Source organism: Neltuma alba, unplaced genomic scaffold (genome assembly GCF_004799145.2).
Source record: "Neltuma alba isolate B1F8T4 unplaced genomic scaffold, ASM479914v2 tig00012014_pilon, whole genome shotgun sequence".
NCBI classification, from domain to species: domain Eukaryota; kingdom Viridiplantae; phylum Streptophyta; class Magnoliopsida; order Fabales; family Fabaceae; genus Neltuma; species Neltuma alba.
In genome coordinates this window covers 1,137,556-1,161,479 of record NW_021636585.1, presented here as the reverse complement: position 1 = coordinate 1,161,479, position 23,924 = coordinate 1,137,556, and the positions used below count along the sequence as shown (strand labels likewise).

Below are 23,924 nucleotides of genomic sequence, written 5' to 3'. Positions count from 1 at the left end.
TTTATCAAGTTTTGATTTAATTTTCAGAATGCATATTTCATGATTAAATGGAAACAATAACGACAATACCAAAAAAACACGCACAGAGTACTACAATTTAGAGGGGGAAAAAAAAAGTAGTAACCTAAATATAAATATCCTAGATAGGTTCTCTTTACACCGTGTAAAGCATAAAAGATCAATGATATTCTTTCAGTCTTTAATATAAAACATATTTAACTAGTTTGATTAAATTAAGAAAGTTAGATAAATTAGTTAATTATAATAAATATGACATGTTTTTTTTTTAAACATCATAATTATCTTTCTTAATATCTCTCCTCCTTTACTTACTTGATTATGATTAAAGGAGTATTATAGGGATAATTTAGAAAAAATTGATAAATATGAGAAATAAGTCTTATATTTAGGATCAAAATTAACTTAATAATTAAATCTTATATTAAGGACCAGAAGGGTAATTCATTTTAAATTTTGTATTAATTGATTGACATTTACAAATAGGTCAAAAAGATTTAGAAAAGAAAATAAAAATTTTGCTTTCTCTTTTTTTGCTAAAAACAATAGAAGCAAAAGCAAAATTTACAGAAAGATAACTTTGCGAGCAAGGCCGGGCCGGGCGGCAAGGAAAAGGACTGTTGGTGTTGACTTCAACAGTCAATTTCACATCTTTCAATCTTCTTTTTCTCTTTTTTTTTTTTCCTTTTTCTTTTTCTGCAAATTTTCATCACTTTCTTCCATTTTCCTTTTTCAGTATGCTACACTCCTACAATTCTGTGCCGTATATTATTTTGAACCCTTTTGTATAATTTCACCTGCCCTTATTAATTATGTATAAGCTACACAACTTTTTCCATATATCATAAAATATATAAAAATCACGTTATTCATGTTTTACAAAATTCATATATCTTATTATATATGAAAAAAACAAACAGTAGGATTCATTTCTTATACTTTAAGTAATATATGAAAAATATAATGAGCTTACACTATATGTTAATAATGGTTAATTCACTCGAAAAAATATATAATGGTTAATAATGCAAACCCATTTCTTTAAATTTTTTTTAAAGCAATTTAAACTCTGGACATACTGAAATAATAAATTCCAACAATTTAAAATTGTTGGGAGATGCATTAAAAAAAATTCAAATGCATGATTGACCAGCAAAAGCCAACCAAAAAAGCAAGAGGTTAGGTTTCATTTGGCAATTTTTTAAGAAAATATATTATGATATGATACTTTAGTTTGTCAAGTAAATCCTCCATATGATACCGTATCTTTTAGTTTAATATGTCACTATATGTTTTAGTAATTAATAACACCGAAACTAAACCTTCACATACTCTACAATAATTTTTAATTTTTATACAACAGAAAATTTTGCCTCTATAGTCACATCTGTAATTTAATTTAATAGTAACGATGATGATGATAATAATTAGAATAGCAATAGTAAATTATCAAACATTAAGAAAAATAAAATCATAAAAATTTTCTCAAAAAATCTTAACAGAGGTAACTAGGTAGTTTCATTTTAAAAAAAAAAGAAAATTTGCTAAAAATTAATCTTAAATATAATAAATCTTGCAACAAAAAAAAAAAGAGTGAGTATATATATACATTATAAACTAAGAAAAATACCCGGATCAATTTTTTTTATATCTATTATATCAAGCTCTTCAATTATACATGACTGTATGTTTTATTTTTTTTCATATGAATTTATAATTAAATGTTAATGAAAACTTCACATAACAAATATAAGAAATTGATACAATTATTGTTCATAACCTGAAACTAGTACCGATGGCTCTGCATCAACTTGAATGGATTCGGAACTCATTTAAACAAAGTCTCAAGTTTTAATTTTGTAAATAAAAAAAATTGCATCAAAAGTCTCTTTTAACCACAAAAAAAAAAAACCGAGATGGCTTGAATAAATAATCAGTGATAAATTTCACTAAAAGAGGTCCCATATCAAGTCGACGTCAAAAATATATTTTTATATTCCCCACAAAAATCACAGCCTCGTTTTTCTGCAAGCAATCTAATGATTTTGGAAAAATAATATAAGAGGAAGTTAAAAATTAACATATTCTAATTCAAATACTTAAGAGGTCAAAATCTCAAAAAAGAAAAAAAAAAAAGTTATGCCTGATTTGGTATTTTGTAAATGTAGTTGAATGATAAAAATACTCTTGTATAAAAAAGTTTATTAACATGTTGTGAATCGGTAATTACAAGTGTTAAATAGTAAATAACAAGAAATATACTGACAATAGTAAGTTATTTATTAATAAATTGTGAATTGATAATAATAAGTGTTGAACAACTAATAACAAGAAATGTGCTGATAATAACAAGTTTCATAGCTCTTGAAATATTACAATTTTTAACTTCTTTTTATGTTATTTTTCCAATGATTTTTCTTTAAAAAAAAGAGAGCAATGTGTGCTAATAATATACTAACATATGGTATTAATATAAAAGCTAACTAACAAATTTGAATACATTGAAAAATTTTATTAAATTAGTTATTTGTAATAATTAAATATTATATTTCTTAAAATACTCTTACTAATCATGTGTATTAGTTAGAATAATTATTTAATAAAAATTTTAACATGTATAACTATTATAAGAGCTATTTTGAAAAAATAGATAAATATGAAAAATAAAATAAATTGAAATATCATATTTAAAATCAAATTAAATGCTAAATTAGTTTTTATATTAAAAATTGGATGTTGTAGCTTAGAATTATAAGTTCGACTGAATTTATAACCTCACAGAAAAAGCCATTTTCATGATTGCCACATCAGATATATGCCATCTGAAATATATTTTCACTTCACATGCAAGTTAATTTTGAAATATATATTTACCCAAAAAAAATTAAAATAATATTTTTAACGGAGCATATTTTTGTTGATGAAATGAACGGTGACGATGAAAGAGGAAGGATGCGGTGAGATGGTGGTCACGGATGGCACAGTGGCAGTGGAATTGAAGTTTCGGGGACCACTTTCTGTCCGATGATGAACACAATAAAACCAAGACAAAGTCCCACGCGCTTCACGTGCTCTAATCATAAACCTACCCATTGAGAGGAGTTGGTGTGGGTGGATATTATTGGAGCGCGTGGACTCACAATTGCCTCACAAACATTCTCTCTTTTGCCACCCTGTCAAATAAATATTTTTTTGGCCAGCAGAGGAAAAATCGTAAATAAGCCCTGAAAAATATAAAATTTCATTTTGAGTCATTGAATTCAAAAAATTACTGTCACAGGCCAAGTTCTAGATATAAATCAGTAAATATTGTGTAAAAGACCAAATTGTCCTCATGTTACTTGAAATACTTAAGTTGTTGTTTGGAATGTTAACTTGTAATTTTTAATACTTTACTTTTTTTTTGATAGTATTATTTAGAATATTTAAATTGTAATTTTTAATATTACACTTGTTATTCTCAGTAGAAGAAAAATTTGGTCTTTTACATAATATTTGCTAATTCACATTTAAGATCCGGTTCTTAACAGTAATTTTTTGAATTCAAAATCCAAAGTGCATTTTTAAGTTTTCTAGTGTCTTTATTTATGACTTTGCCTAAACAAATTTTAATATATGTGTGTGTCATATACTCCCGTGTACTCAATTTAGAATTGGTTTTAGTCATAAATGTAATATTTATTTTTATATTTATCAATTTTTTTTAAATCACTCTGGTAACACTCCACAACCATAATTAAGTAAGAGAGATGGGGAAGATATTAAGAAAATGATTAGGATATTTAAAAAAATATGTCATATTTATTATAATTAACTAATTAAGCTAACTTTTTTAATATAATCAACTTAGTTAAATAGGTCTTACCTTAAGTATAAGAGTAGTATATATTATGAAATAAAGGGAAAATTACTAATAGTCAAACTAAACCTCGAGGGTTATATGTAAATATCACGTGTACTTTTGAGGCGTGTAATTGTGTAAATAAAACCAGCCAATGAAATACAAATAGGAATTTAATATAAAATATATATTGTATGTTAATACTAATACTTTTTTATTCTTAAAATTAGGCAAGTAACTTTATACATTATTCTGGCCAAAAAAAAAACTTTATACATTAATTAGATCACTATTTTTAAAGTAAAAATGAACTCATTATGTGAGTTTAAACCTTGCCTTGTTTACACTTCTAACTAATTTTTACCGCCTAAACCAGTCTCAAGTGACAATTTCCTTTTTTTATTTTGGCAAGGACCTCATGTGGCAAATTACTTCTTCGGTCCTAAATATAATACCCTTATACATATTAGTATAAGAGTAGTATAAGGGTATTATATTTAGGACCGGAAGAGTAATTCATAATTTTATTAAGAAAACAGGATATGTAAAGAAACTAATTGCATATGCTTTACATAATCTAAAATTTATGGCATTATCTAAATAAAAATGAAATTTCTTCAGATCCAATTCCTAAATCCCAGCAATCAGAATACCATTCTCTTCTCTGCATTTGGTTTGTCTTTTCTTGTGTGAATCTCATTCTCATGAAAAGGCTGATAGCTAGATTTTAAATTAATAACAAGTTGTCCCAGGGGAATAACATCGAGGCCTGGCATTGGATCATAAGCATCCTTCTTTTCATTCCATACGCTACCAAACAAATTTTACAATTCTATTTCATTTACTTTTTTGTTTGGGAAAAAGACAAAAAAAATATTCTTGAATTTAAAAATTCTCAAATGATCACTTAAATAAGTAGAATTTCAGTTTAAATATAGCTAACCAAATTGAGATTTTCAAATTCGCAAAAATAACCATATTCCCCTCTTTTTTAACCATTGAGCGCTTTTATTGGTCGGTCAGTCGCTAGAGCTCTAATGCCGTGATGGCCACCAGTCACTAGAGCTCTCGTGACTGACCAACAACCAGTCACTAGAGCTCCGATGGCTATCAACTATTTTTTTTGGGAATTTTTTTTCAATTCCAGTAACATGATTAACTAGCTTTTTAATGCTATTAATAAGTTCATTATGACAGTTAATAACAAATTTTTTAGTTAATCATTTTCACAACTTTAGTGATGGTAGCGTTAACAAGTTCTATAATGATGTTAACAACTCTTATAACGTTATTAACCATGTGATCAAAAAGCTTTTTGCATTTTGACAGAATAGTCATGGCATCGTAAATAGGGAATTTTTCAAGTTATGTAACATAGTTGACAAATTCTTCAACGCTATTAACAAGGTATTGCCGTTAATATCAGGTTTTCTAGGAAATTGAAAAAGTGACATTTTTCCAACTTTAATAACGCAGTTTACAAATCATGTAACAGTATTAACAGTTTTCATAACAAGTTATATAATAAAATTAACAACTCTCATAACCATAGTAATTGTCTAAAAAATGAAAAATTTTTTGTTATACAGCCTTTATAAGGAGTTAATATTAAAATTATCAACCTTCATTAGGAGATTTTGTTATTGGTGTTATGAAAGTTGTTAATATTATCACATAATTTGTTAACTGTATTATTGAAATTATAAAAATACAGTTTTTTGAATTTTCTAAAAAACTTAATTGTTAATAGTAATATCAAACTTATTAATAGTATTAAACTTATTAATTGCGTTATTGGACTTGAAAATTTTTTCAAAAATTGTCAACCATCAAAGCTCTGACATCTAGTCATTAGCCGGCCGCCTAAGCTCTCGCTAGAGCTCCAACAACCATTTGGCTTATACAAGTACTTGATGGTTTCTTTAAAAAAAATAAAATAAAGAACAATATAGTCATTTCAACAAATTTGAAAATTTCAATTTAATCAGTTATACCCAAACTAGAATTTTTTAAATGACCACTTGGAAATTTTCAAATTTAAGAATAATTTTTCTTTCATAACCCCCCCCCCCCCCCCAAAAAAAAAAAATGAAAGCGAGAAGGATGCATCCAAAGTCAAATCACCCGTCTCTATCTCTCCAAGTGAACAAGTGGAGAGGGCAAACTGGAGGCTGCTTGGATTGCGATTGGCAAAAACTGATAATAATATTTCTACACTGTGCAGTTCAAAAATTGGTGCAAAGCTAGCATGACTTGGCCGTGATACGCTATATTATAAGATCAATTACAGAGAAATTACATTGGCCTTTCTTTTCTGCATGGAGTGTAAAGAGCAGCGGCATCTGAAAACATGATCATCAGCATGCCAAAAGAACTGACAGGAGAGTCTGATGCTTCCACCTCCAACTGTACCCGGAAAAATAACTGACACGGTAGGGAAATTCTCGATGACCGTGGCAAAATTCCTTCCCGGAGTTTACACGAGAGAATTGTAAAAATGTCACGTTGATCTTGAGGAACTCTGCCGTCTGAGAGGAAGGGCGATGCCTTCAATCAAAGGCGCATCTTCAGTATGCCTAGGATGTCTAACAGGTAAAGATGTATGCGAACCTGCACATGATCACCTCACAGATGTCAGTAAAAAACTTTCTGTACTGCCAGTGAAAATGGGAGCAAGAGACTTATTCTACTTTCTTGAGCTTAAAGGTAAGGGTTCCAAGTCAGCAAAGCATACCATCGGACATATCCTTAGTTTTGTGAAGAAGAAAAGTTCCTGAAAGGATTGTCACAAACCCGCATATCTCTGTGACAACTTGTGTTGGACTTTGCCTATCCCAGTCCTGAATCGAATTAATAAGTAAATCAGGGATCAATATTATGACATGACAAATAGAAGGTGAATATGGGCTGCGTAGATATCACTCTAAAATAGACTGAAGTGATTTAAGCATGTGAAAAGAAGGCCGCTAAGGGTGCCATTGTAGAGAGTTGAGTAGATGGTCTTCACCCCATTGAAAAGACATAGAGGGAGACTGAATGAATTTCAGAAAATTATAGAACGAACTGTCACAGTAAATGACATACATATGATTAGCTTTAGGGTCATGCAGTCTATATGGGAAACCCCACTTGATAAGATACCAATTATTATTGTTTTTGTTATTCCAACCCAAGGTATGGTTTCTCACAACATCAAAAAACAACGGCCACCTTGAAGAAAATGGTCTTTCACGTCACCTTGAACACTAATGTCCTGTTAAGGAGGAAGGGGTAGGAAAAGAAAGGATTTTGGGGATTGGGGTTTTCTTTCATAGGTCTGTATTTTTCAAAGAAAGAAAGGAAAGAATTGGGAATGGGAAAAAGCTGAGTGCGGCATAAATGTTGCACCGCACGTAATCTATCCAAGATGGGAAGGAAAGGAGAGACAGAATTTTTACTGTCAACCTCACAAATAATTTAAGTAAATAGAAAAGAAAGCATAATTGAATTATAAAGAAAAATGAAAAAAATAAAAATCTTATCATAAGGTAATTTGACATCTATATATATATTATTGGGAGAAACATGCCTAAGAACCAAATTTAAAAATCTTTTACTCTTAAAGGACCACTAATGGTAAATATTCATTGTTCTACTTGTAAATTTGTGTTCTCTGAGTGATAGTGTTAAATATCTTTATAGTAGTAAATTTGTGTTAAGCAAATGGCAAATACTCAGTTTGACTGGTAAATTAGAGGGCTTTTTTAATAAATAATTTGTAAATTTGGTCCTTCGTATATTGTTTTCTTACCTTCCCCATCATGAAACCCAAACAAAGGGAATTTTCTCTGCCTTTTCATCCTATCATATCAAGTGTAAGATAACCCATCGACTCTCTTTTCCTTCCCTTTCTATGATACCAGACAAGGCATAAAAGAATATGGTTGATAATTTGCATATGATTCCAAGGAGTGACTAGAGTGCCCATTTCAAGAAACAGGTGAAGACATACTGATGGATATAACTCCAGGAAACTTTATTATTCAATGAAAAAGACGCAATCCACAGGGTATAACCTAATGGAATACAATGACTCGAGAAACAGTAACCTAGTGCATTCGAGAGCACCACTCTCCTCGCCACTCTCTAACAGATTCCATGCCTTCTCCCACAACCGACTCTGACATATATCCCTCTATCCTCTAACTGTCACTTACTTAATTACCACAATTACCCTCGGACCGAACCCCACATACACACGACCCTTTACAAGTTGGGCTTCATGACTACTTATGGACTTTCTTCCTCACATAGGTGTACTGAGGCCCGTGCTCAACAATACCCCCCCCCCATGAAAAGCAGCCTTGTCCTCAAGGCGGAAGTCAGGAAATTGGTGCTTGATTACATCATAAGCTTCCCACGTACTGTCAGTAGCAGGGAGATTTTCCCATTGAACCAGAAGTTCAAGCTGACCATTAGTCAAACGCCGATGCTGTACCACTTTGCTAGGATAGACCTGGAGCTCCATATCAGCAGTCAAGGACGAAGGGAAAGAATGGGAAACCAGGTGTGGAGAAAGAGATTTCTTGAGTTGAGATATATGGAAGACAGGATGGATGCACGCAGTATCTGGAAGTTGCAACCTGTAGGCAACCGGACCAACCCTGTCAATAACAGGAAAAGGTCCATAGAACCGTGGACTTAGTTTTTCATTAGGTCTGCGAGCTAAGGACTTATGGCGATATGGTTGAAGTTTCAAATAGACCTTGTCACCCACATCCAAATGACAGTCACGACGCTTCTTGTCAAAATAAGTCTTCATAAATTGTTGAGAGCGCTCTAAATTATCTTTCAACTCAGCCAAGATGAGATTGCGGTTCTGAATATGTGTATTGACAGCTTCTGCTACAGAAGATGGTTCTTGAAAACGGTACAGGGTGGGAGGGTCTTGACCATAGAGAGCCCGAAAAGGAGACATCCCAGAGGAGCGATTATATGTGGTATTAAACCAATATTCGGCCCAACACAGCCATTTGGACCAAGTAGAGGGTTTGCTACTACAGAAACAGCGAAGGTATGTTTCGAGACTACGATTAACAACCTCAGTCTGACCATCGGTTTGTGGATGATAACTGGAACTATATTTCAGTGTAGTACCAGCAGCCTTGAAAAGTTGCATCTAGAAGGTACTCAAGAACAGTTTGTCTCGATCAGAAACAATAGAATGCAGGAAACCATGAAGACGAACGATATCTTTAACAAATAATTCTGCCACATCATGAGCAGTGTAGGGGTGACGAAGGCACAAGAAATGAGCATACTTGGTGAAACGGTCAACTACCACCAGAATAGTGTCATAGTGTTGCGATTTGGGCAACCCAGATATAAAATCCATGGATATGTCAGTCCACACTTGGTCAGGGATAGGTAAAGGTTGCAGCAAACCAACAGGACTAAGCGCAAGAGTTTTATTTTTCTGACAAATGTCACAAGTTGCGACATACTTCTGGATATCCCTACGCATACCATCCCAATAAAACAAATTAGAGAGGCGCTTGTAAGTCCGTAGATACCCGGAGTGCCCACCAATAGGAGAATCATGGAAGTCACGTAGCAAGATCGGTATGCGAGAGGAAGACTTGGGTAGTACCAGTCGGCCATTAAAAAGTAAGTGTCCTCCGCGTAATGTATAACCTGTGGGAACTGGTTTTCCAGAAGCCAGAGCCTGTATAATGTTGGTCAGGGAGGTATCCTGCTGGACTTCTTTATCCCAGGCATCACTATCCATGGAGTGCAGTACAGAAATGGCTTGAAGATCCATTACTGCTCCCTTGCGAGACAGGGCATCTGCGGCCGAATTTGCAGTGCCAGGTTTATATTGGATCTGGAAATCATAACCAAGCAATTTAGACACCCACTTGTCCTGTGAATCTTCTAAAACACGCTGCTCCAGCAAAAACTTGAGAGCCTTCTGATCAGTACGGATGATAAATGAACGGCCTAACAGGTAGCAACGCCATTTCCGCACCGCAAACACTATAGCCATCAATTCACGCTCATATACAGAACATTGGCGCCGCCTGGAAGATAAGGAGTGGCTGTAGTAAGCCAGAGGCCGACCAGACTGCATGAGCACTGCCCCCAAGCCACTCCCAGATGCATCAGTTTCTACAATAAAAGGTTGTGAGAAGTCGGGTAAGGCCAAGACTAGAGTAGTGACCATTGCAAGCTTGAGTTTGTCAAAGGCAGCCTGGGCTTCTTCATTCCAACAAAAAGCATTTTTCTTCAACAAATTGGTTAATGGAGCAGCAATGATGCCATAGTGACGCACAAAACGCCGATAGTACCCCGTTAAACCCAGGAATCCCCTTAAGCTCTTTAAAGTAGTTGGGACTGGCCAGGAACTCATGCTCTCAATTTTAGTAGGATCCGCGTGAACCCCGGATGGAGAAATAATGTGGCCCAGATACTCTAATTTCGACTGAGCAAAAACACACTTTTTTGTGTTAATAACTAGTGAATGATGCTGCAGAATCTGTAAGACCGTCCGGAGGTGCTGCAAATGAGATACTCTGTCATCACTGTAGACTAAAATATCATCAAAAAAAACCAATATGAACTTGCGTAAGTACTGTCGGAAGATATCATTCATGAGGGATTGGAAAGTAGAAGGGGCGTTTTTGAGACCAAAGGGCATGACCAGAAATTCATAGTGGCCATCATGGGTGCGAAATGCTGTCTTCGGTTCCTCCCCCTGTCTCATGCGAATCTGGTGATAACCAGATTTTAAATCCAATTTAGAAAATATCCGAGCCCCACCCAGTTCATCCAGCAACTCTTCAATGGCAGGAATGGGAAATTTATCCTGGATAGTGACTTTATTCAGGGCCCTATAGTCTACACAGAATCTCCAGCTACCGTCCTTCTTCTTAACTAGGAGTACAGGACTTGAGAAAGGGCTCTTACTTGGTCTAATAATACCGACAGCCAACATCTCAGCAACCAACCGTTCAATCTCCGCTTTCTGATGATGGGGATAACGGTATGGGCGAATATTAGGGGGCCTTGCACCGGGTTGAAGATCAATAGTATGATCTGCTGCACGTTGGGGAGGTAAGCCATGGCCGGCATTCTGAACTGAAGGGTACTCCGCCAATAACTTCTGTACATCTTCGGCTACAGGTGAAATAGCTAGTTCGGTCATCTTGAGTTCCGCGAATTCAACAAAGAAAGCCTCCTCATCACATCTCGTCGTGCGGTAGAGAGAATTGAAGGACATGGGTGTCTGCTGTAAAGCGGGATTTCCCTTCAGACAAATCCAATCTCCACCCATATCAATTTTAAGGGTCGAACGTTTCCAGCTCACTAACACCTCGTCAAGAGAGGCCAGCCAATCAGCACCCAAGATAATATCAGATCCTCCTAGCTTGAAAGGATACAAAGTGTGAATGATGTGGAGACCCTGAACAAAAATCGACACATCCCTACAAACACCGCGTCCCTGTACATTACGCGAGTCCCCAACTTGCACCGTGAATCCAACATTAGAGTCGAGGGAGAGGCCTAGGGAATTGATCAAATTATGATGAATAAAACTATGGGTAGCCCCACAGTCAATTAGAATCAGAACCTCCCTACCACACACGGTTCCCACGAGTTTGATCGTTTTCCCTCCTGTAAACCCGGCGAGAGAATTCAGCGATAGCGCCATCAATTGTCCTGGCTGTGTCTCGGCTTCCCCCAATGGTGGCTCTGCGGCTACAGGTTCGAGAGCTTCAGTCGCAAGAGGTGGCGGCGGTAGGTGTGTCTCATCGCCTTCATCGCCCTCGTCAGATAGAATGAGGACTTGTAATTGCTTTTTCTTGCAGCGATGTCCTGGCCGAAATTTCTCATCACATTTGAAACAGAGACCGAGTTCGCGGCGTCGTTCAATCTCTGCAGCTGTATACTTCTTTGGGACTGTCCGACTAGTATAAGTCACCGGAACACTAACGGAGTTCGAACCTGCTGAAGCCTTTGATTCTAAGGTCGTACTCGACGCCGTGGTCTGTGTGGGTTTTCCAGAGTCCATGGAAGATGAGTTCCTGTTGTATTGGGTTCGCTGTCCAGTACTGTTGGCCCAAGAACGTTGCAGCCCAGCCCCATGCGAATGTGGATATTGGGTCATGACCCAATTCCTTTCCTCCAGTCTCAACGCCATGTCCATGAGCTCAGCCAGGGAATTCAGCTTCATCAATCGCAGGTCCGCCTTGACTTCAACACGGAGGCCATTGAAGAATGCAGCGATTAAAACTTCATCGTCACAATGATCTAATGTGGCCGAAATTAATTCAAAGCGTTCGATATAATCTGCCACAGAGCGCGTTTGTCTCAGCGCCATCAACATCTCATACGTATTACCGTATTGCGACGGGTGGAACCGGAGAATCAGGTCACGCTTTAAGTTCGGCCAGTTCGAAACAGGGGAGCGTGTTTCCTTCCACTGAAACCAGTTCAATGCTCTCCCCTCAAAACACAAGACTGCCGCATCCAGTTTATCATGATCGGGTACCTTATTGACTCGGAAGTAACGTTCAATCTTGAAAATCCACCCCATAGGTTCTTCTCCTGAAAACAGAGGCATGTCCAATTTCCGGAATGCCGCATGATCGGTGTCGTCAGCCCCACTCTTGTCGTCTATCTCAACCACCTTAGTCTCAGCTTGACTAACTTTCGGCAAGGTCGATTCCGATGTGTGTGCTTCCACATTCTCCGGTCCTTTCTTCGATCGTAGCTCGGCCAACACATCTCCCACCATCGATTTCAGAACCACCAGCTCATCAGCAAGCTGTGCTACCTTTTCTTCATTCTGAGTCATACGAGCATTCAAGTCTTCCATCGTTCGGGTATTAACCATTCCCAGGTGTTACTGCTCTAATACCTTTGATGGATATAACTCCAGGAAACTGTATTATTCAATGAAAAAGACGCAATCCACAGGGTATAACCTAATGGAATACAATGACTCGAGAAACAGTAACCTAGTGCATTCGAGAGCACCACTCTCTAACAGATTCCATGCCTTCTCCCACAACCGACTCTGACATATATCCCTCTATCCTCTAACTGTCACTTACTTAATTACCACAATTACCCTCGAACCGAACCCCACATACACACGGCCCTTTACAAGTTGGGCTTCATGACTACTTATGGACTTTCTTCCTCACATAGGTGTACTGAGGCCCGTGCTCAACACATACAAACAACAATAAATTTTAATTTGTCTCCCTTAATCTCTATATTTACTATTGCTTTGTCTTCTGCAATTACAATTTAGGATACACTAGTTAATATTTCAAAGAACAGTAAGACCAACATTTAAAAAAATGTAAAATGCACAAACAAGATACTAAAGGTAAACTACAATCACTGGCAATGAGCCTCAACTGTTCAACAAATAGATTATATCGGACAGTGAATCCAGATAATCTGAATTCTGAACACAATCATCAGAGACTTGAAATAAAGCGAGGAAGGCATCCAACAGTATCAATTAGCAAAGTGACCTTACCTTAAACATGATAATGCTAGCCAAAATGGTTAACGATGTGAACATAACGTAATATATGGGAGATACCACTGCTGTATTGAAAGTATCCAGTGCCTAAATTGCAGAAACATTAGAATAATTATCATATGAATAATAGAACCACAAGCACTTGACAAAGACCAAATAACTATAAGGAGGTGAGTACATGTAAATGAAAGCAGCAGCAAACTAATCCAAAGCCACACAAATCTTTAATCAAGTTTAAAGGTATCAAGACTATGAACTTGTTCTCATATGACCAGTTGAATATTCATTCCTGAAAAGACTTGTATGAGGACCAAGTGAGGAGCAAATGCAAAAGTGATGGGGAAATTAGATGACCCACTAACAGTAGAGAAGGGTAGAATGCGTTTTTCCATGCTCATCTCAAACTTAAAGGCCGTCTGACTATTGCTTTAACCATTTAAACAAGCACTAGCGGCCTTATCTGCATTCAAATTATCAAACCATTCATTACAACTGCTGCCCCAGGTCTTCTCTCTATTGATTACCATCCTTCAAGTCATTCGAATCTTCATTAGGATTTCATTTCAGTTTTGATCCACTACTTAATCCAGATAGAGCAACCGTGAGTACTCAAAATTGCTATTCTCCCTCATGAACAATCATCAATATATCAATACATAATATCAAATTTATAGCAAACAACATTATTCATAAGTTATAGACAATGCGATTTGTTCCTGAGACGCTGCAACATGCACAGAACCTAAATTCGTTTATGTAAAACAAGCAGATTTTAAGAATTCAATTCTCTGTCGCAGAGACCTTCCAAAAGGCTACAGAAAAATTCCACCTCCCTTTCAATTGCATTTCCCCCCATTTGAAAAAAAAATAAAATTACACATCAGTAGTTCTTAGTTTTTGATACACGCACCTTATGATCCTGCGAAAATTATTTTCATTTCCTTAGTATCTTGTATGAATTAGGAGTTTAGCATAAGTTATATTTTTACTTGTATAACCCACTCTTAGTAGCAGGCCGAAACTAAGGAAACTGCACCTATGTAGCCCCATTGGCAATTACATACAGCCACATAGGTGAAAATTAAAAACATATTTTTACAGCTGAGAGGGCTTTCTAAAAGCGTGAAAAGATAACAAATAAATAAATAAACAGAAGTTTTAGGACAGGGACAAACAGCCATGTCAAAATTTTCTCGTTTTCTTACTTAAACTTCCCACTTCTTCATTTTATCATCAATGTTTTACCAACACATTGTAATTTCTGTTTATCATGTCAAAATAGATAACTACTCCGTTCTCTCTCATCTTTCCATACTATATACATTGGATGATAGTAAGGCACACAAGTCCTCCACCACCAAATTTCAACAGAAAAAAGATGAACAACACCCACGAGTCACAAGAGTTACAAAAATGACCAAAAGTCATGAACCATACCAATATGCTTAAAGGCTTTTTATGAAAATTGCCATTCAAAAAGCATGCCACGAACAAGTTAGATGAATATTATACTTCAACTGCACAATTTTATCTTCTTAACAATATATGACATGAGGTGCTGAAATCAAGAGCAGGGGAATAATAGGCATAAACATGAAAACACATGATACTGTACACATTCACATCTTTATATGGAAAGCTAAACAAGCCATTTCCAAGGGCACTAAGGAACTTGAAAATGAGAATTCAGGAAACTAACAAGAAAACAAGGAACAACAGTCAAGTTACCTTATTTAGATAATTCATTTGGGTAAGAACACAAACAATTACAACCAGTGTGAATGCCCAAGTTTGGGGATAAAAAAGTTGATTCATCCCTGAGAGAGTTAACTTCAAGGCAATTCCAAGTGCCTTTACACTCATGACCTATCAAATGATAACTTTAGGATAAATCACTCAGAAAAGGGCATAATAAGGGAAAGGTAAGACAACTAGAAAGTTAACAATCAGACGATAATGTGACATACCGACAGAGAACCTACAAGGGAACAAACACCGATATAGACCATTATGTGTGTCTGGCCATAGAGTGGAATAAAGTAGACGATGAGAATGAAGACAGCTATTAGAACCAAAGCTGCATATAAGATAAATGCTGCCAAAAGAAAAATTACAGGCCCCTGATTAGAAAGGAAAATCCAGTGTGATATTTTGGATAAAGATAGAGTCTCAGCCATAAATCTGACTACCTGGATCCATAGCAAGATCCCAAACTTGCGTCACTGATGTGATTTCACTCTCTTGAGGTGCGTGTAGAACAATTGTTGTTGAACCCACAACACACAGGATACAGCCAAGGATTCCAAACAAATGTAGCTTCTCCTGTAAAATAACATGAGCAAGTGCAGCACTGCAAGACAGTATCGGACGTCAGCAACTACACCAAAAAGTCAAGAATAAATAAAAGCTCAATTTTGGCATGCCTGATAATGATGCTCAGAGCACCAAGTGGGGTGACCAATATAGCTGGAGCGAATGCGTAAGCTGCAAAATTAGCTATCTCTCCGACAATCACTGTTTGAATTACAAACACTTGTTAGAATAATGCTCTGGATTTCTAAAGGTTCTTTGCAGGCTAAAATTTTCTTTTAAAGTTGATGATCTACGTTACTTTCCCTACTTTTAGAATAACTATGAAGTAGTGACTTGCTCAAAGCCGATACCACGGAAACACTGGATATAACAAATCAATGAAAAACTAAGAACATAAGTCAATAAGTATTGCCATTACAATAATATTTATAATTATATTACCTACCATTCTACTATTGAGTTATACATAAGCATTCATGATTTCCTCCTTGCTCTCTCCAAGGAACCTTAATTAATTAGCTTCTCCTTTGCTTAATAATTTGAGCTCTTCCACAATCCAATCAATTCTTAATCTTGTTCTTATGAGTTTCTCAAGCACATAGGGATTTTGTTGGGTTTCAAAATTACCTTCTAATGTTTTGATTTTTAAAGCACATAGAAATGCAAATCACAAAAATGAACCAGCTAAATGTGACTTGACTTGCTAGAATTCAAAAGCACTCAAACCCATGGCATCTAAAGAATTAATACAAACAAAGTCCAAATTTGATCCAGTAATCAATCCATGAAAAAGCATAATCAAATATAACTCACTTGTTATCATGCCCACCCACCAAAGAGGCTCATACAAGTAAGAGTAGCCTCCGTTTCCTGCCAATCATCGAAAAAGTTAGTCACCATCAACCTTGATCTATCACAGAAATGGTGTAGACAATACAAGGGAAACATGCACTAAACAACATCCATTCCTGTAGTAAGCTCAGACACTTGCGAGTTGTGAAACACAATTACAAACTCAAGGTAAATGAAAGCTGCTCCACAGAGAACAAGGCATCCCTATTGCCTTTACAACATTATTGTTTGTGCAGACTTATTTAACATTAACATAAAGGTCTAGTCAAACTCCATTATTCGGTTCAACTACATGAGCACAAATATATGCTAGGCTTGACAAAAACAAAAGGTCTAACGATGAAGTAGTTAATGCAGCATTAAAAAACTAAAGAAAAATCAACAAAACAACACATTTACTCAAACTTCAGATTTTGGTCAGCTCTGAACATGCTGTCCCCATTTAGTAGGTGAGACTACTTGTGGTGGTGGTGGTCAGCTCAGATTACATCTAAAAGTTGAAAAAAAATTCCAGATCCACAATTTTATTTTCAATGCATTCCTGTCATCTATCACAACAAAAGCCCAGAAACATGTGGCAAGGGAACAAAACTGACAAATGAGCTTCCAAGTCTGAGATGATTCCACAGTGACGAATAACTACACATTAAAATCTGATCCAATGTCGTTAATTGATAAGGATGGTGTAGATGAACTTGTTTTTGGTGATAACATGAGGATGCGGCAAGGGCAGCATGTATTGGAGAAGTGATAAGGAACAAGCTCATCTAAATCAAAGGGCTCGAGTTCAACATCAATTGCCAACATTGAGGAACTAGAGGCTGATACAGATAAGACAGGAATAGATTGAAAGTAATAAATCCAATGAAGTAGGAGGAGAAAGTGTTGACATTGGTGGGCTGAATCTGAAAGTTTCGATTCAGACAACTAATATGGTAGTTGATAGGCTTTTAGATTACTTTTTTGTCTTTAGAGAATGTTTAGAACTTGAGGAGTGCATATATCATTGAGGATTGACGTGGCTGATATATTTATTTTTTTCTTGCTCACAGTCATAACTTTTTATAATTATTGCCTTGAGGATGCCTTTCACCTTTGACTACCTTACCCTGGTCCTTAATGGTACCTCAAAGCTTTTATGGAAAAACAGACAAAAAGAAAAGACACGTCAAAGCACTACGCTAGTTTTGAGTCTGAGGTTCTTAATGGCATCTCAAGCCTTCTGGGTCTGAGATGACTTGACCATAACTAACAGTTAAACTCTGGTCCTTAAAAGCAAATATTTTATGAAAAGAAAAGGCTCGTCAAACAACTATATTACAAATCTAAGCGAATATTCCAAGTACCTACTAAGGAAGGATAAGCATCCATACGAGATCAAATTTATCACGTAAATGATACGATAATATGATCTTCATACCCATTTCGATCCAATTGATGCTCAGGCCTAACAGCAGAACCAATCTCAATTGATCAATTGAATTCGCACCCTAACCCGCCAAACCCCATTATATCATCGCTGAACTAAACCCACACTTCTTAAATTATTCCAAGAATTACACAATCAAAACTCATAATTAATTAAAAATTCGAGGGGGAAAAGAAGAACCTGCCCGTACTCCGCAAGAAGCAGCCTTCTTCAAGCCTTTCTTTTTCACAATGAAACTGGCACCAATGAAGAAGCTAGACGACAGAGCAAGACAAAGACCCTTCACATTATCGGATGACATCCCCCTGTAGGTGTCACGCCAGCTGGAAGTCGCCATTACTAAGAGAAACCCTTACTTCGCAAAGACAATGCCGAATCTCCCCAGTCCCCAGTGAGTGGGAACTCCGACTGGGTAAAGGGCGCGAATGGATCTTCGTGGCGAACAAGAAAAAGCAGATTCCTATGCAGAATTTCGTCGGTTATTGCAGTTTGGTGGAGGATAATGCTGCGAGTTCCCTGATCGGAAATCAATAAACCACAATTGGAGATGAATGGAAAGCCATTTAGGGTTCCAAGTTTGAATTCATCGATATGGAACGACACTCGTTCACAGTCCCAGTAAGGATAATGACGATATGAGTTCTACTCTCCATTTTTTTGGCATCGTGGTATCCAAATCCAAATGTTCTGTAGATTCGAAATGGAAAATTGGAAATAGTGATTGAGCCTCCAACGTGCAACTGTATATGTACGTTTCCTTTCCGTCTTCTCCGAAGCGTTCTCTCTCTATCTTTTTTTTTTTTTGGGCCAACTCGTACTTTCTCTTTCTGTTTTTGGTAAGCACTTATCGTACTTTCTCTTCCTACCTGGGGCCTGGGCTGGGCGGGGTCATCCTCTCTTTATTTTTGGTTCGTTATCATTTTTCATCTCTTCGTGGATAATAATATTTTATTTAATTTTAACAATACTTAATTAGCCAGAAACAATAAATTTTTATTGAAATTTCTTATTTGACATTTAATAATTTTAAACTTTTTTTATGGGATTCTTCCTAATTTTTCCCCATCAATTATTTGAGTTCTAAGCCAGTTTATTATGGTTTTCCTTGCCAGCGATTTAATTTACTACTCCCCATTATTTTATATATCAAATAAAAGTAACTAAATTATATAGATAAAAAAATTTTAAAATTAATTTTTTTAGCAGAAGCTAAAATCAATTAAAGATAATAAATATTTAAAAAGTATTTTATTTTCATACGCATTTTTATTTATGGAGGGAGAAAGAATGAATGAGAAAAAAAATGAGTAGAGCAACTTTAATTTTTTATTCGGGTCGTAATCCCGTGCTCCGTATGACGAAACATGATAGGCTGATAGCCTGTATATTTATATTTATATATGTCAATTATATTCACAATATTTAGGGTTTTATAATGAGAAAAAGATAGAAAAATAATAGTTAAATCGTGAAATTCCCAAAATGGTTACCTAAATAAACAAAATTCCAGGTTTGATATAGATGACCAATTTGCAATTTGCAAATTTGCAGAAATAACTGTATAGCCATTTATTTTTTTTAAAAAGAAAACCCCAAACATCCTTACTAGCCCACCAATCGCCAGAGCTTAGGTGGTTTGATGGTCAACAGAGCTTAGGTGGCATGCAACTATTTTTTTTACAGATTTTTCCAAATTTAGTGATGTAATTAACAAGTTCAGTATATCAGTTAATAACAAGTTTTTTCAGAAAATTTAAAAAATATTATTTTTACAATTTTAATAATATGGTTAACAAGTTATTTAGTGCTATTAACAAGTTTAATATAGCATTTAATAACAAATTTTTTGAAAAATTAAAAAAGTGACATTTGTACAATTTCAGTAACTTAATTAACAAGTTATGTAATAATATTAATAACTCTAATAATGCTATTAGTAACTTTAATAACAAGTCATGTAATGATATTAATAATTTTTATAACCATAATGACTACCTAATAAATGAAAAAAAATTGTTGTACAACTTTCACAGGGAGCTAATACTAGAAATACCAACCTTCATAGGAAAATTATGTTAATGATATTATGAGAGTTATTAATATCGGTACATGACTTATTAACTACACTACTGAAGTAATAAAAATGTCACCTTTTAAATTTTTTAAAAAATCTACTGTTAATTGCTATATTGAACTTGTTAACAGTATTATAAAACTTGTTAATTGTGTTATTGAAGTTATAAAAATATCATTTTTTAAATTTCTTGGAAAACATATTGTCAGCTTCTCACCATGCTCTTGCCAACTTTTTTTGTTGCTATTTTTAATCGTTATATACTTTATATTAATGTTCTAGGTATGGGAAATAAATAATTACCTTAAGAAAGTTAATTAATTTAATTATTGAATCTTTAAAATATCTGATTTAATCATTTGTATTAACAACTACCACGGATGATGAACATTCTTTTTAGCATGCGCAAGTAATGATATTGTTTGGGAAAATAATGACTCCATCCGTTTCTACACATAAAATACAGATGAATTACATAAATTAAAAATTAGTTAAAGGTACTAAATGTATAAAAAAATGCGTTTCAGTTCTATGTTTGGATTTCCGTTTGAGAGGGTAAAAGCATACGGGAAAGCGTGAAACTGCAGTTTGTGGCTTATTGCAGCTCAGAAGATTGTTTGGATTGAGCTTCGTTTCTAATTGACTTATGAAAAAAAGTAACTTTTCTAACTGACTTATCCAACGCAATCTGGATCAACTTTTCTAACTGACTTATGGAAAAATTGTGCAAAACTTACAATCTAATTAGTTATGTAATTCTATTTACTTTAATTAGAGACCAAATAAATTTTAATTTATATTCATGTTTGTTCATCATGTATATTTAATTAATTATCTATAATATATTTTCAAATTTTTCTATGTAATAAATATTTTTATTTTATAATTTTACAAATAAACTATTTATATTTTATCATAATAATTTTACGTGTTTCTTTAAATTATTATCATATTAAAAATATAAAATTTCAAAGACTACTCCATATCCTTTTCAGTCATTTTACAAGTAAACTAACTTTTCTATCAATCATCCAAACAACTTTTAATTTTTTCAACTGACTTTTTAAAAGCATCTATCCAAACATAAATTGCATTACACTAACTGACTTTTACTCTAATTTCAGTTACAAAAGTCAGTTGGGTTATAAGTCAGTTTTGCCCAACGCCAATCCAAACATAAATAGCTTTATTCAAAAAGGAACGGAGAGTGGAATTTAACATAATTTTTATTTGAAAAGACCAAAATGTCCTTATAGGAAAAAACTTCAGTCCAAAAAAAACATTGGGGGAAAGAACACCCTCCAGTAAATAGTTAACATTATCATTGTGAGGAAAGTGAGATAGGACGCAGATCCCACACCCAGACCTAAGGTTCACGAAAACATATTATCATTAGCAGCGAACAACTCTTCCCTAGCTTACATCATGCTCATGAATTAATGAACCTAAATTCAAATCCAAAACCCACTAATTGTTAAATACCAAAAATAGAGAGATTGAAGGAGGTCTTCATCCTTGAGATTGAAAAAATCCAAATCTATACATGGTTCCATTTTGGGAAACACACACTCACTGGAATTTGGGGGTGTTTGGCAACCTTTAGAATGTTTCTCAGAAATATTTTTTCATAAAACGAGATAAATTTTTTTATATATTTATTTCGTAAACTGTAAAAACACTTCTAAAATTATAATTTGTTTTCTATCCAAACGCAATGTTCAGATCACAAGGCTTTTTACCAAGCCCTTGCAATAAACTATGAAACACTCTGCAGTGAGGGAAGGGCTCCGCGTCATGACGAATATGACGATTCAACATAGCAGGTCCTTGAACTCTTGCACGAGCTTGCGAACATCTTCCAACATGAGCGTCGAGCCTTCCGTCGGTGAAGCTCTGAAGAAGGCGTAGTTGTGGATCTGGGCTCTCCATGTACTCACCATCAAAGCTATGAAGAAGGCAAAGTAGGAGGAGAAGTTGCCGACGGTGGGTGAGAAGATCGTCGGTGGTGGGGGAGAAGCTTTTCGACGGTGAAGTGGGAAGCTCGCCGGTGGTGGGTCGAAGTATGGATGGCCCGAAGAAGGAAGGGGCAAAAATGGATCATGGGTGTTGGAATTGCAAATCTTCAGTTTTTTTATGGAAATGATTTCTATGTGGAAGCTAATTCCAGGGTCTCCTTAGCACACCAAATATACTTTGAGGGTGTTTGGATGGCATGATAAGTGTTTTTAAAAAACACTTTTTTTATAAATTGAGGTAGACACCTCTACATGTTTATTTCGTATACCATAAAATCACTTGTAAAATTATGGTTTGGTTTTTATCTAAACACTCCTCTCAAGCATGGAATTTAATTCCATTTCCATTTTCTTGCCTTCAATTCCACTTCCAACATACCAAACGGCGCATAAGAAAAAAAATAAGAGAGTGAGTATGAGAGGATTCATACTCGTTTTTTTAAGGTTCTGTTTGTTATCATGATTGGAATTACTTATAAGCACGTTTTCTGTAAGTCGAGACAAAACTCATTTCAAATATTTACTTGTTTCCGTATATCATGACTAAAAGGTTACTTATAAGCGATTTCAAACAGACTCTAAATGTATCTTCCAAGTAGAATTATACTTGCGTTAAAATTTGCATCATACAAGATGAAAGAAAGAGTATGAATTTATGAGATAAGGTGGATTATGATTTCACAATTATAACCAAAGCAAACTTTTCTATTACCTCATAAGCTGTGTTTCTCATTTCAATTTTGTTTAAAAATATGAAAATTATCACAGAAAATCGAATGCGGTTTGCTATAAAATTTAAAATTTTAACCCCGCGTGTATCTATTTATGGTACTGCCTCCTGTTCTTATTTATGGATTTGTCTAATTACTACTCAGATCAATTCACAACCTTGGGAACTTGAAAAGGTACATTCAGCACCCTAAAATATTTTGTGGATATCCTGAAATATTTTTTAGATGCATTCAGTATCATAAAATATTTTTTAGTACATCTAGCATCTCAAAATATTTTTTGGTGCATCGAGCACTAAGGTAAAAAAATATTTCAGGAGGTTGGATGCATTTTAATCCAAAAAAAAACTGAGATGAGTTGACAACTCACAATTCTTACTTGAAATATTATTGGCATCCTAAAATATTTTTTTAGATGCGTTCAGTATCATAAAATATTTTTTAATACATTCAGCATCTCAAAATATTTTTTTTAGATGCATCTAGCATCTAAAAATCTTTTTGGGTGCATTCAGCACTAAAGCAAAAAAAATATTTCAAGATACTGGATGCATATGAAAATATTTTAAGGTACTAAACACACTCGAAAAATATTTTATGACGTTCGATACATCTTAATCTGAAAAAAACTGGGATGAGTTGACAACTCGCAATTCTAACTTGAAATATTATCGGCATCCTCCGTTGCCAGTTTCTCTCGTGGCTTTCTTGAAGCATTCTTTGTGAATGTTATAAGAGGTTGCGTGTTCGAGACGTGGTATGGTATACACTCCCTCCTTTAAACCAAACAAAACCCTTGAATAACTCTCCATGAGGTGTTTCAAAGCACCTCCCTTTTGGGTCCCAAGGAACCAGACCAAAGAAGACATCTATATTTAGTACTATTTTCCATTCTAATTATAAAAGCTAATTAATTAATTTGAGGAGATTAAAGAAGTAAGTTGAGTTAATTATTAGTCCTAAGTAAGTATTGTCTTTCTTAAAATATCCTTGCTAATCAAATATATTGACTAGAACTATTATTGTTAGAAGGGTTATTTTGAAAAAAATAAATAAATATGAGAGACAAAGTGAATTGGGGTCTTATATTTAAGACCAAAATAAAAGTCAAAC

At 34.9% G+C, this 23,924-nt stretch overlaps 1 protein-coding gene across 1 annotated transcript; it reads right to left on the bottom strand.

Moving 5' to 3' along the window:
- Window positions 1-6,012: 6,012 nt before the first annotated feature.
- LOC114721201 (probable magnesium transporter NIPA4) lies at window positions 6,013-18,743 on the bottom strand. Its single transcript, XM_028907020.1, has 9 exons — window positions 18,172-18,743; window positions 16,524-16,580; window positions 15,821-15,911; window positions 15,587-15,747; window positions 15,365-15,492; window positions 15,126-15,263; window positions 13,392-13,484; window positions 6,594-6,699; window positions 6,013-6,469 (listed from the first exon to the last, which is right to left on the bottom strand). Exons 1-9 carry the CDS (start codon window positions 18,326-18,328, stop codon window positions 6,360-6,362), a joined length of 1,041 nt encoding a protein of 346 aa, XP_028762853.1. The 5' UTR covers window positions 18,329-18,743; the 3' UTR covers window positions 6,013-6,359.
- Between the last annotated feature and the right edge of the window lie 5,181 nt (window positions 18,744-23,924).

Excerpts from the sequence above, each read along its gene's own strand:
- LOC114721201 (XM_028907020.1), bottom strand. The coding sequence starts at position 18,328 with ATGGCGACTTCCAGCTGGCGTGACACCTACAGGGGGATGTCATCCGAT. Across the intron at positions 16,581-18,171 it reads TTCTTGCGGAGTACGGGCAG|GAAACGGAGGCTACTCTTAC; the intron begins GTTCTTCTTTTC and ends GATGATTGGCAG. Across the intron at positions 15,493-15,586 it reads GGATCTTGCTATGGATCCAG|CATTTATCTTATATGCAGCT; the intron begins GTAGTCAGATTT and ends TTCTTTTGGCAG.